At 44.5% G+C, this 16,433-nt stretch overlaps 1 protein-coding gene across 1 annotated transcript in view; it reads right to left on the minus strand.

The window, feature by feature from the left end:
* The window catches only part of LOC139924351 (protein kinase C-binding protein NELL1-like), a 234,798-nt gene that overhangs the window by 52,733 nt on the left and 165,632 nt on the right, over positions 1 to 16,433 (minus strand). Inside the window, exon 14 of the mRNA XM_078283149.1 lies at positions 11,025 to 11,147. Within this exon, the coding sequence (XP_078139275.1) occupies positions 11,025 to 11,147 (123 nt within the window). The remainder of the gene's footprint in view (positions 1 to 11,024; positions 11,148 to 16,433) is intronic.

A 16,433-nucleotide genomic window follows, 5' to 3' on the forward strand; every position in this document is an offset into this window, starting at 1 on the left:
CCCATCGTTGTCTTCCTGACAGAGACTGTGATGGGAAGACACAGAGGAGGGATGAGAGAGGAGGGAAGGAAGGAGGGATGATGAGAATAAAGAGAAAGAGAAGAAGGACAAATCCTTCTGGAAGTGACGGCTCAGTAACTGGCAGGGAAGGAGGCAGTGGTGGGGGACAAAATGTGGATGTGTGTGTGTGTGTGTGTGTAGGTGTGTGTGTGTGTGTGTGTGTGTGTGTGTATGAGTGTGTGTGTGTGTGTGTCTGCCCCTCCAAATTTCCTGCTTGGCAGAAACATTGCCTTAATTAGCTGATAAAAGCTAGAGCTTGATATCAGATTGTAATACACACACACACACACCCACACACACATAGACAAGTGCACACCAACACCTACACATGCATGTGTTCACACACACACACACACACACACACACACACAGATGTGTGACTCATGCGTCGATATACAGCACTCTCCTCTCTCTCTCTCCCTCTCTCTCTGTCTCTCTCTCTCTCTATCTCCCTCTCTCTCTCTCTCTCTCTGTCTCCCTCCCTGTCTCTCTCCCCCCTCTCCCTCTCTCCATCTCTCTCTCCCTCTCTCTCTCTCTCTCTCTCTCTGTCTCCCTCCCTGTCTTCCTCTCTCCATCTCTCTCTCCCTCTCTCTCTCTCCCTCCCTGTCTCTCTCCCCCCTCTCCCTCTCTCCATCTCTCTCTCCCTCTCTCTCTCTCCCTCTCTCTCTCTCTCCCTCTCTCTCTCTCTCTCTCTCTGTCTCCCTCCCTGTCTACCTCTCTCCATATCTCTCTCCCTCTCCCTCTCTCCATCCCTCTCTCCCTCTCTCTCAGTTCAAAGGAGTTTTATAGACATGAAAGACAGAAGTAGAAAGTAAAAACAACAAACTACATTATAGATCATAACCAGATTCAGATATCAACCTCAACAATAACAACAACAACAACAACAAATAGTCAATCACTATCAATAGACAAATTGATCAAAGGACATGATGATGTCTCTCAGTTCAGTAGGAGGAGTGAGTAACAGTATTAGACTACAGCACACTGACTTCAGTTTCAAGGCCTTGTGGCAGAGAAAGTGTATTCTGCTCCTTGTCTGTCTGTTATTAGTGTGTTTGTGAGTGCAGCCCGGAGCCTGCAGCTCGCCATAAATCAGTCAGGGCCCACAGATCTCAACTAAAGTGTTTTGGAGCCCGGAGCCTCTGGGCTTCGTGCGTTCGGTCCCACTTGAGCTCGTCTGTGTTTGAAAATAGGCTTTTACACCGCGGCTTTGTACCAAGTGACTTTCTTTATGCTATTAGCGCAGGTTCCAAATTAAATTCAAGATAATTCAGAGAGACTGCATGAGTAAAGCAATTCTGTAAGTTCATGAATCCCCCCCATCCCCCCTCCTCCTCCCCTCCTGGTTCAAAGCAAAATGTGTTTTCTGTGAATTTCCAGGTGATTAGACAGGGGAAAGAGCACCTAGAGAAATTAAACTATCATGAGATGATAAACATAGCTTTATGAAAAGATGAACGAAGGCATAGTTTAATCAGGATTTATCGCCTGCATAGCCGATGCTCTACACTTGTTTCTTTTAAGGCAAATAGAGAGAAAACAGGTGAAATCAACGGTGTCTGCCTTCACATTTATTCACTCTCATGTTAAGTCTTATGAAAACAACGCAGCGCACCCCAAGGCTATTAAATTACTTAAAGATCGGGGCCAGATTACGGCATAAAAATTTAATTTTTTCCAGTTTCTGATATGCACTCACACATGCATAGTAAAACACAACTTGTTTGGACAAATTATAACCCTCCCTACTTTTAAATGGGCGAAACAAGAAGCGCCCATGTTATCAACCGATCTGCATTTACAACTTTTTTCTTTTCTTATTTGTTTGTCAAATGACATTTTGTGTCTTAAAACCCTCTTTTTCTTTGTAATCTTTCACAGCAGCCCACACAGCTACAAACAAGTACTCAAGTATCGCAGTATCAAGTACTTATATATAATATTATTCAGAAAAAGTATTCCTCTCTCACCTTACATGAGCAGCAAAGGTCGGCTCTTACTGATGTGTAACTGATGGAAATGCTGACCGGTGAAGAACAAACGTTTTTATGGCATTTATAAGGAGGGATTTTTTTTTTTCAGATAACCTGTTGTGAAAATTAGGTGGGAAACTGGTAGTTTCAATACAGAATATAAAAAACAAAGACTGAGAGAAATACAGTAGACAATAGATTATTGTAGTGGCTTGTTCGTTGTGGACTATAACTACAATGTATTCATTTTTACACTTCAAAAATAATCCACACATGTACTTTACATTTTTGGCTCCATTTAGTTGTTTGCTGTTGTTTTCTTCTTTGTGGTTAACTGGCCAATCGTAGACGAGGTGACGTCACCTCCAGATGTTTCCAGCAGCTACAATGAGTTTGATATGAGAAAATGTTTCAGGATGTAAAACATCAGCGGTAAACATCAGGTTTTGGTGTCAGTCCCTCAGAATCAAAGAGCAAGAAGGGATTGTTGAAAGGCATTCTGGGAAACTGCAGTAGATGAGGCAGGTTGAGGGAAAGTGGGTTCACCAAAAAAAGTAAATTACAAAACTACATCACAAAATAACGGAATGCAATAAAATGGAAGGCATTGAACATCAGAGAATGATGAGATCTAACAGTGCGAGAGTATCTGAGGAAGGAGTTTCCTTTGATGTAGCCATTAGAGTGTATGGAAATAATTGCTTTAATTAGTCCACTTGATATTGTGCACTCACTGTTCCACTTACTGGTAAACTGCCTGCCGTGATTATCACCGTTTTTGCAGACCGCTTAGTTCAGAAGCCTAGACGGTCTGTGGTGCTGCCGAAGAAGACGAGAGGAGGAAGGGTCAGCACTTCAACACGCGTCTTTACTGTCAATCAAACGGGTCAATTAAACATGACTCCAGGGCCAGATTTGAGGCCCAACAATTCAATAGCTCCAGTTTAGCCCATATAAAAGAGCTTTGTCAATAAATCCCCGAGGGCTCAGCGCCACGAAAGACAAGACCAATCAGCCTGGACTGGAGCGAGTCGTTCATTATTCTGACTCAGTTCACAACGCAGGAGACTCGGTCAGCAAGTCACCAGGAGTCTGTTTGTTCCCCACAGAGCTGAGCGACCCGGGAAACTCGGCTGATATTTGGATGCTTCCTTGTTTCCCAGCCCATGTGATTTAGTCTCATGAACTACAGTTCCACCGGGCAAAATGCAAAATGCGATAAGTTGATTCCAGTTGATTTGAAAGACTACAGGAGTAAAGATTTCAAACACAAAGCGTCAAACGGTTTCTAACGGTTGCATCCATCACCGGTGTCAATGGTAAGCTTGAAAGTAATTTTATAGATTTTTTTTCTGTATATTTTTGATTAATGCGACCAAATTAGCACTTGTCAGTTGCCCATGTTAACTTGAAATGACATAACATTATGACAGGCAGACCTTATTGCTCAAATCTGAGTTTTTCTCAGATTTGATTTTTTTGTCTTGTTGTCACTCATGTTTGAAAAGTGACTCATATTATATCTGACATCGGTATGAACAGACCTGCAGCATGAAGCGACCCGCATGAGCAAGACAGTACAGCATGGAAGTTGGCGAAATTGCAGTCCAAGCATTCATTTGAAGCGATATTTGCCTTTTAACTTCCATCACTGTTGCTGTCCTCCATCTTTTCCTGAACTACGCCAAAGCAGAGTGACGATCTGCGACAGGGAGTGTGAACTCTGATCTGACCGGTCAGACTCGGGTCGTATGAATCGGATAGGAGCAGATACAAATGTGACCCGAATCAGAATTAATAAAATCAGATTCCAGGTGTTTTTTGGTGTTCAGATCTGTCTCAACTGTAGGGGAAAAAATGAGATTTGGGCCATTTCCACCTGCAGGGTGAACGCAGCCATGGATGCAATCAGAACCTCTGGCCCCGCCCACAACTGGTCAAAACAGAGCGACCCATCAACCAAGTCGTTTGTCTTTTTTACTGGTCACTAATAACACTTTACATTTATTACATTTACATTTATTTCTTTGTCCCTTAACTATTGCTACTTTTTGTCATTTTCATTTTACTGCCTGTTGCCTAGTATGAGTATTATTATTATAAAATCTTCCATCCTCTCAGTACCAAACTGCATCACTGAAGAGACACTCTATGTTGAAAAGAGTATCATTATTAAAGATTTAACATCACAGTATCACTGACGTATTAGAATGAGATGTTGATTGAAAACACAGCCCAGATCAGATAGAATGAGGACAGCATGCTGGATGTTCCCCTGGTGCTTTACATTACAGAGTGGATCTGATGGAGCTGAACAGAGAGGATTTTTCTCTCTGCTGCACAGCAGCTAAATCTAACAGCAGGGTAGAGACTAAAAATAATTGCCTCAAATGATAATTGCTACAAAGCTCAGAAACAAGTTGTGTTTTTTTTTTCCCGTACATTTTTTCACATTTGCAATTAATCATGGCTTCACATACTGTGGTTTTCACCCAATTAAATGTTGTAAAACATTGTGCCCTCTAGCACAGAACTACACAGCACCAAAACCGCTAAATGTGTTGTTCCTATCAGAAAGGGATGAAGGGGAGCAATAATTATGTAAACAGAAAATTAAATGCTGAAGACTTGCAGGGGAAATGAACGCACACATCCAACATCCTCCCTCCCCTCCCTCATTCGTCACCCCCCGCCCCCCCCGCCCCCCACCAACTCAGAATACATTACACTGGGTATCGCTGCTCTGCGGCTTGCTGTTAGCTGGTTGGAACAAAATTAGCTCTGATAGCGAGATGAGAGAAGCACGAGTCAATGCCTTTGTCCTCCATGCCACTGTTTAGACTCGCTACTCAAATCCTCTCTATTTAAAACCCCTTTGTCTACACAAACCAGTCCTAGGGAATGAAACGGACCATTAACGAGATTAGCTCACTCATTCTGCGGCCGACAAAGGCTTTGCAATAGGCTGCTGATCATTAGGCTGGCAGCAGGAACAATGCTGATCTATAATCTTTAGCCGTGCTCCGATTGAACCATTGTGGCCCATTTATTGTGCTCCGAGGGAGATGACATAATGGTAGAGCCTCTTCCCAAGGGAATTGCAATACAAAGGAGGGGAGACAGAGAGAGAGAGAGAGAGACAAATAGAGAGAGAGAGGGGGAGGGGGAGGGAGGGAAGAGTAAGCAGAGGCAGGGTGAGTCTTATCTCCTCGTTTCTTCTCACTTCCAGTCTTCCCTGAGGATCAATAGCAGTAAAATGGGCTCTTGAGATGGAGGCCACTCTTTATGTGCCCCCGCAATCATCTCAGTCATAGCAGGCAGGGGGCGAGCTGTGGGCCTGTTATGGGCCGGGCGGCGGGCGAGGGGGTTAGGCGTGGAGCTAAATATGAGGCGAGGCGGGGGGATTACCAGGCAGACTATCCAACTGGGCTGTCCGGCTCGGCTGTGGCCTTGTTTATAGGGACGGAAGAATAGATGTGTAAAAAATCAATCACAGTCATTTAAACCGGAGAAATAACATCTTAGCTTGTGTTTTATAAAAAGATTACAGCTCAAAGGGTGAACAGTATGAGCCTCTACCCAACGCTTCCCTTCATCGTCCATTTGCATAATATCAGCAGCAGGGAAATCTGTTGTGTAGTTAAGAGTCACTGAAGGGGCATGGCATTGCTCAAGCAACAATATTATCCATAATTACTCTCCTGTAATAGGAATGTGAGGTGCGGTGTAATCACCGTTCAGTCTGGGAGAGAGCAGGAAGTGGGCCAGCTGAGGCAGACGGATTGATTGTGCCGAACACATCTGGCCTCGCTCCGCTCCCCCCGGGACCGCCGAGGCCGAGGCAGAGACCTGGATGGAGCCTGCGGGGGGGGGGGGGAATCACCCCGCCGAGACCCAGGCTGGAGCCGCATCACACGGCCGTGACAGGACGCTATCGAGGGAAATCTAATAGGTTCATCCTGGTGGCAATCCTCTGGTGTCCAACAAATCACTGTCTTCACTAGAGAGGAGAGGGTGGCAACATGTAGAGCATGTATGACGAGACGTGTAAGGCTGTCTCTTGTAGCGTGGGTCAGGATAAAATACGAACACCCAATCAATATCATGGCCTTGGCCATGGATCAAACACTCCTTGATTTGTATGATATCACACAGTACCAGTAAAGTGGTACAGCGAAGAACGTGCTTAAAGGAAAAATCCACCCAGAAACGCTGTTAAAACGCAGCTTTGTGATGTACTTTACATTTCTGGGTTTATTTTGTTGTTTGGTGTATTTTTCTTCTTGGTGGATAACTGGCCAATCGTAGACAAGGTGACATCACCTCCAGATGTTTCCAGCAGCTACAATGGAGTTTGATATGAGAAAATGTTTCAGGATGTAAAACATCAGCGGTAAACGTCAGGTTTTGGTGTCAGTCCCTCAGAATCAAAGAGCGAGGGCTTCTTTCTAGAGCCGCCATTTTGCACCGAGAGACGTTCAACAATCATACAGGGAGAAATCCATCGTAGAAGAGGAGAGAGACCAATTTCTCCACCCACAGGAGCAGGAGAGAGACCAGAATGCAATGCAGCCACAAGACGTGTTTTGAGTAAGGGGAGCGACTCTCGCTTTTTCTTGACTGGAAAAACTCTTGTTATTACTATCGCTATCACTCTCTCGACTCTCTCTGGGAAACGCAGGAAATCATAACTGCAGCAGAAGTAGACGAGGCAGGTTGAGGGAAAGTGGGTTCACCAAAAAAAAAGTAAATTACAGCACTTCATCACAAAATAACTCCTGGAAGGCACTGAACATCACAGACTGATGAGATCTAACAGTGAACCGCGTATTCGAAGGTGGATTTTTCCTTTAAGATACGAAGAAAGGATGAATTGAGAGATTTGGAGATTTAAAATCCTTGAGCATGCAGAACCACCTCTGTAGTTGTCGTTGTCGTCCCCCCAAGTCACATCAAGCATGAATGGGCGAATTATACCTTTGCAAATAAAATGCCATCGCTTTGCAAACCAATTCAAGTGCAACAGAGAATTAAGAAATGTTTGCTTTCACAAGGCAATAAGCTATTCTCACTCAAAGGCACTCATCACCTGTTCAACTCTAACGTGTCGACTTAATCACATACCTTTGGCTCCAATACCGGATTCTAGCCCAGCTGCAATGGACTCATTGCTCAAGGCTAAACACACTTTTGCCTTATTAACATTAGCAGGACAGGCTAAGGAGCTGCAGTAGTTCTCAGACTAATTCCTCTATTCCTGAGAGGGCTGCGGTGATGTATGAGGGGAATGAGATGGGAGGCGCAGGTCGATTGGCCAACACTGTCGCCATCACACAGTAATGAGATCTCAGGGGGAGGGGAAAATACAGGCTGATTCCTCCAACTCCCTCCTCGCATAATACTAATTGGCCAGGATAAGATAGGTAAGATGTAGCGAGTTTTAATGGCATTATTAAAATAAGGTAGTCCGGCACAGAATTTTCTCATCTACTTCATCGGAAATAAATGACAAATGTGACCAGGATTCGATATCATGGTTATGAGCGCTCCGACAATATGCTGCTCCTACGTAAAAAGCCAGGTTGATAAGCCGATCACAGATGAGCTAATTCATATTCCAAACATTGTTTTTCTCTGGTCAACCACCGCCCCCCCCCCCTCCTCCCACCTCCCAGCAATTTCCATCATTTGCACATTAGCCATGTCTTCCTGAGTGAAAAATGTGGAGGTAGCAGGAAAGTTGTGTGCCTGGTGTAACATGGACCTGGAGATGATCCAGAGGCAGAAACTGTGTGGAAGGCACTTTGCAAATTGCATTGATCTCTCCCTAGACCTGCCTCCCACCTGCCACCCATCCTAATGCCTGCCTGTGTTACAGAGCAGGGGGTGGGGTGGGGTGGGGGGCTCCCTCTCTCTCTCTCTCTCTGTCTGCCTCTCTCCCTCTTTCACACTCTCTCTCTTCCCCTCTATCTGTCTTTCTCTTTCTCCTGCTCTCTCACTCTCCATCCATCATACACACACATACACAGAAGCGCACCTACAGCAGGATATGACACTGTTACACACATATCATGGCTATGGGCAGTTTTCAGACACAGAGTGCAGATCCAGAGCTTGATTTGTGCCAAATCCTGTTGGAACCGGCTCTCGGACCTCTCAATTGTGTTCTGACATCTTTTAACAATGGTTTGCCTCCTCTTGTGGCAAAAAAGGAAATTATATTCATGAGAACGGCCTCCGCCAATGTAGTTGGAAGAAGGTTATGTTTCCACTTGTCTCTTTGCCTGTTTGTTAGCAGGATATCTCAAAAAGTGAGATATCTGAAATCTGGTGGACAGATCGCTCTCGGCCCAATGACCAGTTCATTAGATTTTGGTGGTGATCTGGATCTGGGCTTTCCGGCATTAGATGAATATTGTTTTTTAGCCATAACTATTATGCTGCGTTCAGGAGCTGGTGGGAAAGTCCGACATCTGGGACTTCCAAGTCGGCTGCTAAACAGCATTGCTTTCACATGCTATTTTTGTCGGAAAATCAAACTTGGAAGACAAACAATAAACAAACATCAACCATTATGGAGGCTGCAGCTTTGCAAGTTGGTGGAGATTTGCGCTCTACTAAGTGACTTCTGGTCTCTGTGAACTCCACAGAGACCCAATTGAACCGGCTCTGAGGTCGACTGAATGGACCAATCACGTCTGGCGAAATTGGCTCACGCATGACGACTTGCAAGCAATATGTTTCGCTGAAAGCCTATCAAAATCATTGTTTAAGAAGTGTGGAAAAAGCGACGCCTAATTGAGCTGATATTTCCATCTCTCAGACTGCAGCCAAGCATGAGCACACGGTCTTCAAAATAACATCAAAAGGCTATCTGGCAAAGCCCATGGGACCTCTTGATTTACAATTAAGCACTAGACATGAGAGCTAGAAAACTGAAGAAGAGAAGTGTACAGTGTCTTTTCTTTCTCTTTGCCCGGTTGGCTCCAGCGTAAACACGGCTATTAATACTATGGGCTGGGGATTCCTGCTCCCTGGGTGACGCTGCTGCCATACTCCTGTCTGTGTCTCCAGTGTGGGTCTACATGAGGAGCCAGGACCATGACGCTCCTCTGACTGCCGGCCCGGCTGAGACCGCCTGCCTCCTAATGAGCCTCCCCCGGGCTCCATGAGGCCCCTACATGGAGACTCCATGGCAGTCGTTGAGTGTTATTGACTGTCCTGCTTCCTCTCCCCTGAACCTGCAGCGACTGTCCCACTGCGCCTGCACTCACGCCAGCGGAGAGGAGATATAGTGCATATGGGTGAGTAAACACATGCATGGACACACTCAAATGGGTTAGGGTTAGACGACACAAATGTAAGACTGTATGTAAAGGCATATGCACAAGCAACCATATAACCACTCGCAGTGTGTGCATACATACTAAGGTGGGGTCATAAAGGTAAAACAGGGACGAAATGCCACTGAAAACTTTGCTTTTTGTGGTAAACAAACACGTCATTCATTTTTATTGTTCAGTTAGGTAAAGGAGTTTAAAGGGAAAGGAAAGTTAAAGGAAAATCACATGCTTTACATTCCACTGAATAGAAAAAACGTCTGGATGTAACAGAGCAGGAATGAAACTGCTGTAAAAACAAAGAGCTTTTCACACTACTGCTTGTGTAGCTTAAGTGCTTATTCGATAACACGTATTCACTGAGCTTATTATGATGCCACTTCTGAATTAGCCGACTAGTGAAGAAGGCTAGTATCTGTGAGTTCACTTGGCCAATACCCAACATTTACCGGCAAGGCATCTGCATTGATTTTGATAAGCTACCGTGACACACAAAGTAGCACAAACAGCTTGTGGAGTTATTATTCTTATTATTCTCAGTGGTGTGTGGCAGGAAATTCAAAAACATCAAAGCTCACTTTACATGAGAGTTTTTCCATTTTCTGAACATGACAGCATACAAGCCGCAAGTGTTTTATATATTAGGCTGGAGTGATTCAAATCATGATGTAAGAGTCTGTGACCAGCGTCCTGAACGGAGGGCGCTACACCCAACACATCCGTTTGTTGTTGGTATATTGTATATCAGAGGCGATAGAAGAACACACATTCCTTACTCAAGTAAAAGTGCAAATACTCATCTAAAAATATACTCTGGTAAAAGTTGAAGTAGCATTTCAAATCCTCCAACGTATAAAAATAGTCATCTAAAAAAGTAATTTCTAATGTTCTAAACTGGTTTTCTGTTGAGCGTTCCTCTGAATCTCAGATGAGAAAGAGTCTGCAGCTCAAATCACTAACGTTAATTCTAGCAGAGTAAAAATGTAGTGAGTAGAAAGTATAGATTTTTCTTTTGAAATGTAGTAATGTGAGTAAAAGTAAAAAGTCTTAAGTGAAAGAAAAACTTGAGTAAAGTACAGATACTTGGCACAGTAACAAATGTTACTTCCCACATCTGTTGTATATTGTTCCACCTGTAGTACTGTACATACACACAGAAACACACACACACACACACACACACACACACACACACACACACACACACACACACACACAGGATGCTCCACAACAAGCTAACTTCTGCCTTCCTTCCTTCATTCATACTACACTGGACAGGCAAATGGGCGTGAGGAGCCATGGCAGAGCAGGTTATGATGAGGTGGAGCTGCTTCGAGGTGGGACTGAGTGTGTGTGTGTGTGTGTGTGTGTGTGTGTGTGTGTGTGTGTTTGCGGGGAGCAGGGCTAGCAGGGAGGGAGAGGAGGCGCAGACATGGAAAAACAGGCTGAAGCTCCTCCAGAATCAATTTTCATCATCTCTGTGGCAGCTGGTGCCTGGTTAGCTGAGGCGAAGGAGGCGTGCGCCGGGCCGGCCGTGATGTGGAGCGGAGGGGAGGCACATCAGCCACCAGGCAGGGAGGTGGAGAGGGGGTTTGGGTGTGTGTGTGTGTGTGTTGGGAGGGGGGGGGGTTGCCGGGTCAGCCCTTACCTCTGCAGATGGTGCCGTTGCCCACGTAGCCCGGCTTGCAGGTACACAGGTGGCCTCTGATGGTGTTGGTGCAGATGGCGTTCTCATCACACGAACTCTGGCCGCTGGCACACTCGTCATGCTCTGAGGGAGAGAGAGAGACTCCAGGGTCAGAGAGGCTCCGTGTGTGTGTGTGTGAGAGAGAGGGAGAGAGCAAGAGAGAGAGACAGGCAGGTGTTCACACTACAAGCAACATGATCAACAAGTCACTGGCAATCTATTCATTTCTTACAGAGCTGAGCGATGTGCAGACGCTCAACAAGCTTGTTGACTGAGAATATTTGGCCACAGCTGAACTTTTCACGGTCAGCAGCCGTCAAACAGCTGGATTTCTGCGCTTCCTGGTTTCCCCACCGATGTGATTTTGTTTCATGAACAATAACTCCTGCCTGGCAACTGCAAATTGGAGGAGAAGTTGATTCCAGCCACTCAAAGCTTCCCAATTCTCAACAACTTTGATTTTGAAAGTCTACAGGAATAAACGTCTCAAAAACGATGCTTGGAGAACGGTTGCATCTGCTGTATTTTCTGTTAATTTTCGATTAATGCTAGTTAGCGTTTGTTAGCGAGCTACGTTAACTCATCAGAACAATGTAACGTCATGAAAGGCAATACCAAAGCTGTGAAAAGAACAGAGCGACACATCAACCAAGTTGCTTGCAGTGTGAACATGAAGTTAGAGTAAGAGAGAGTGAAGTGAGACTGAACCTTGCAAATGCGTTTTCGGCATTTCTCACGTTATCCTTGAATTGAAGGCTTACATGCTCCTTTATGGGCTGAGTACGTTCCACGACCATAAAACCTCCTGAAACACTTTTGTATAATAAAAAAAAACCAAAAACAATGCCTGATCAGCAGTATGAAAACATGGCCGGTTTTCTTAACTCCTGAAAAGCTGACTCACTTCTAGCACAGCAATATACTGTACTGTACGTACGCATGTGCTCAGGGTCAGTATTATAAATTCTGCTGGGTGCAATGAACTCCTCTCTTGACTTTTATGTGTTTGGTGTGAGCTGTAAACCGGAGGGAATAGGGAGTGGGTTAACATTCCAGTAAACAAACTGCATCTCACTGCTGTCAGGGGATGAGAATGGGGACACGTAACAGGAGAGTTGAAGTCTGTAAAGTGAAAAGTTAGCTTTGCTTTCAAGCAGGTTACTAAACATCCTTGACTTCACTCAGGCTTTGATGGTCGACTGCATCTGCTGAAGACCTTGGAGAAAGTTCAGGCTTAATGCCTCGTGACACGCTGCAGTTCAAAGACAGTATAGTACCGCCAGATGATTTAGAGCGCGATCACACCTGCGGTTTGTTTTCGTTGGTATGAATCACAGTTGAAAAGTTTACTTTGTTGCATTTTTGTATTTGGTTGGTTTAGGTTCACACTGACCAATTACAAGTGGTTAGGCTTACTAAACAAAAGTACTTTGTAGCTGGTAGTGGGGGAAGTCGAAACTAAATCTGATTCCAGTCCCTGTAACTTTAGCTAAGCATGATGGACTTGTCTGCGCTCTTTGCTGTAATTAAACATCTGTAGTCTTCACATCAGGTAAGAACACATAGCAGAGTATACGCATCAGTCCAGACTGCGGTTTGCCCTCGCTTCATTTTGTCCTGCTAGGCTTTCCAAGCATGAAGAGCTGCTGGCTATCGGATGTCAACATCCTTCTTCTACACCCATAAAACCATACGGAACGGTCAAACAACAAACATAAAACTGTATGTTTTGGGGTCGGTTCCGGGTCGGTTGGTTGGATTATGTTCTCACTCCAAACAAACCGCACTGCAGTTCTCTTGTTAGAGGACTGAGACTCGCACCTTCAGGCGTCTCAGTGCCGATATTTGCTGCCACACGACTTCGAATGACATCATTCTCACCTGGCCAAGCAAACCGAAATAAAGAAATAAAAGCTTCAAAAGTTTGATTGAACCATTTCAAACGTGCTTGGTATGAATGCCTAGGCCTTAGATCTCTGCAGGAGACTTTAGCTAGAGTTTCACATGAATTACCAAGACCTTTGTATTAAGCAGATCCAGTTGCACAAGGTCCACAGTGATATAATGAATCCTGCTTCACGCTGTTCCAACATTGCTGAAGCATGCTTACATATTACACATACCATGCTACATGTTCTACAAGTAAGTCTTCCTCTGAAAGAACCTAATGAGGCTGTTCTGCAGTTGACCCGAGGCTACCCCAGTCCTTCTTAAGTGGTAATGCACTATGAGAGAAAAAGGGAAATCTGAATCATGCATATTTAAAAAGAACATAATTATAACAACATTAAATAATAATTCTGAATCCCTCTGTTGCTTATAAATGCAGGATTAACGGGTTCTTAGAAACACGTGTTTATTGATTCAAGCCGCACCGCTGAGCTTATTGGACGGATTTGGCTGCAGTTACTATGGCTTCAATAAGAATCTAACGTGATTTTACAGGATGATAAACAATGCATTAAAGCAGCCTTTGATGACAGCTCACACGGGGATTCTCAACAGCGCTACACTGCTATGGCTTATAATGACGAACATATCTATTTCATCAAACCGTGAACTGTGCCTTTAAGTGCCAGTCAGCCAGTCAGGACCTGGCCTGAGGCTGCCTCCGCTCACAAGATCCACACTTGCTCCAACACACACTCCTCATCAATATGCAAAAGCCACGGTGGAAGTCATGACTAATACATTTCCCCTTAATTAACGAGTGGTGCTCATGAAGCCCTGAAGCAGCTAGAAGACATTATTTAGCTTTTTTTCCTCCCAAGGATTTCCTCCTCACATTGAACTATAAAGTGCAGGTGAATGTCAACAGCCTGGGTGGGATGTGTTTATGGAAGGGATATGAAAAGGGAGCCACTTTAATGGAAGTGTTACGGAGGAAGAGTCACATGTTTAAATATTTCAGAGCGCTAATGTCTGTGTGTCTGCGTTGAGTGGGTGAGACGATGGAGGGGAGAGCAACACGATGGAAACATTGTCTGCTGCGACTTACTGAATGTTTTCTGGCCAATTTGAAGTCATAGAGATGAGTTAAAGCATAAACAAACAGACGCACCGGATGAATGGATGGATGATGGATAAGAGACAAACAGCACAGCAGATTGTTAAAGGAAAAATCCACCACAAAACACTTTAACACTGTTCAAAACAGCGACTGGTGATGGTACCTTGAATTTCTGAGCCTATTTTGTTGTTTTGTGATGTATTTTTCTTATTCCCTTGGATAACTGGACAAATGTAGACAATATGATGTCATGTTGAGATATTTCCAGTGCAGCTACAATGGAGTTTGATATGAGAAAATGTTTCAGGATGTAAAACATCAGCGGTAAACATCAGGTTTTGGTGTCAGTCCCTCAGAATCAAAGAACGAGGGCTTCTTTCTAGAGCCACCATTTTGCACCAAGAGACGTTCAACAATCATACAGGGAGAAATCCATCGTAGAAGAGGAGAGAGACCAATTTCTCCACCAACAGGAGCAGGAGAGAGACCAGAATGCAATGCAGCAGAGAGACAGGTTGGGTTTAAGTAAGGGGCGCAATCATAGACCAGTGCTCTCAAACTTGTTGGCTAGCTACCTTTGATTGAAAGCAACAAGTTCACACCACTTCTCTAGGGGTTGTCGAAAGGCATTCTGGGAAATGTAGGACATCACTAACTTAAGTAGAAGTAGACGAGGCAGCTGGAGGGAAAGTGACTACACCAAAACAGTAAATTACAACACTTCATCACAAAATAACTGCTGGAATGCATCGAACAACACAGATTGATGAGATCTAACTGGGTTTTTTTTTTTTCCTATAATGTAATAACCTGACCCAATGATGAATGATTATGTCACTGGGAAGTTATTACACTGACGGTTGTAATAAGCCCAGTGAATCTCCTGGAGTTGACAACAGCCCCGCCTGAGCTCCCAGCCTGTCTGTGTCAAGTTTGGTGTAATTAGGGATGATTATGGAGTGATGCGGTGTCAGGCCCGGACATGTCGGGTTTGACCCCCGGAGTGCCGGGATAATGATGCATAATGACTGATCATCAGAGCCGCGGACAGCAGCCATCACACACGGTGCGGCTCGTCCATTGTCAACACACTCAGAGAGGGTAATGGAGGATCAGAGGGGTCGGGGAGGTCATTTTTCCATTTCACAGATTTACTGAGTGGAGGACGGACGATGTGTTTTTCACCAATGAGGGCAGGTCAGAGGTGCCGGCGCTGTCTGTCACTGACATGGAGTGGCCAGAGTGACAGATCACTGATCCAGTTGGTGTACGAACAGAAATAAGGCACCATGGGAGAATTATGTGCAGCAGGTTGCCTGTTTTATATTATATCTGTTAACTCCCACTGCCGCCACAGAAGACCACACACAGGAGCAATAGAAAACAGATGACACATCGATTCAGATTTACTTAAAGAATAACTCCGGCCATTTTCAGCCTGGACCCCATTTCCCCATCGTTTTCCATCATACCGATCGATTCAGATCTCATCAATTGCTTCACTATAGAGCTAATTATGTCTTCCTTACCAGGGTGCAGCGCTCCGGTCCCGTCCTAACAGGCCAATGGACTCTCCAAAAATCAACCCCAAAAACAGCCAAAGCGTCAACACAGTGACTGCTGGGGATGGCTTTATACATTTTTACACACACGTTTTATATGTGTATTTGCAAACTTTTTATGAAACATGAGTGCACGTTTGATATATATATCATGCACACATAATAGTATGTTACAGCTGAATCTTTTACACACTAACGCTGGAACTTGAGACATGATGACCAAAACCTGACACTCATGTCCCAAACCCTTAAACCAACTCTGCAAAAACACAAAACACATTTTCTGCTTTTCACTCAGACTGCAATTCTAAAATCACACTTTTTGCATTTCACTTCACACATTTCTGTTCATTTGGCACAATCCTCATGACTGAAATCTCTTGTATGCACATGGAAAGCTCTGCCATTCCAAACGCTACACTGAAATTACCAATTTGTCACACTGACTACTCACAGGTACAAACACTAGTTGCTAAATTGTTCAATGACAAATCAGAGCAGGGGGCCAAAGATGAGCCATCATGTTTTGGAATGGATGGCAATATTGCAGAGAGAGGCAGAGGAAAGGTGAGGGTAAGAGGAAGAGGAGGAGGAGGAGGAGGAAGACTTAGGTGAGCAAACATCTGAGATGAGATCTGGGCCACTTTGGTCGACCATGTGGACAACCATGGTTTGACAATGAGGGAGGCTGGGCAGAGAGTCCAGCCTTACTGTAGCTTCCATTGAGTAAGCCACTCTTTTTTACTCCTGTAGTACTACAGATACAGTTTTACATACGGTATTCGGTAACACTTTACA

The sequence above is a fragment of the Centroberyx gerrardi genome, chromosome 1 (assembly GCF_048128805.1).
Source record: "Centroberyx gerrardi isolate f3 chromosome 1, fCenGer3.hap1.cur.20231027, whole genome shotgun sequence".
NCBI classification, from domain to species: Eukaryota; Metazoa; Chordata; class Actinopteri; order Beryciformes; family Berycidae; genus Centroberyx; species Centroberyx gerrardi.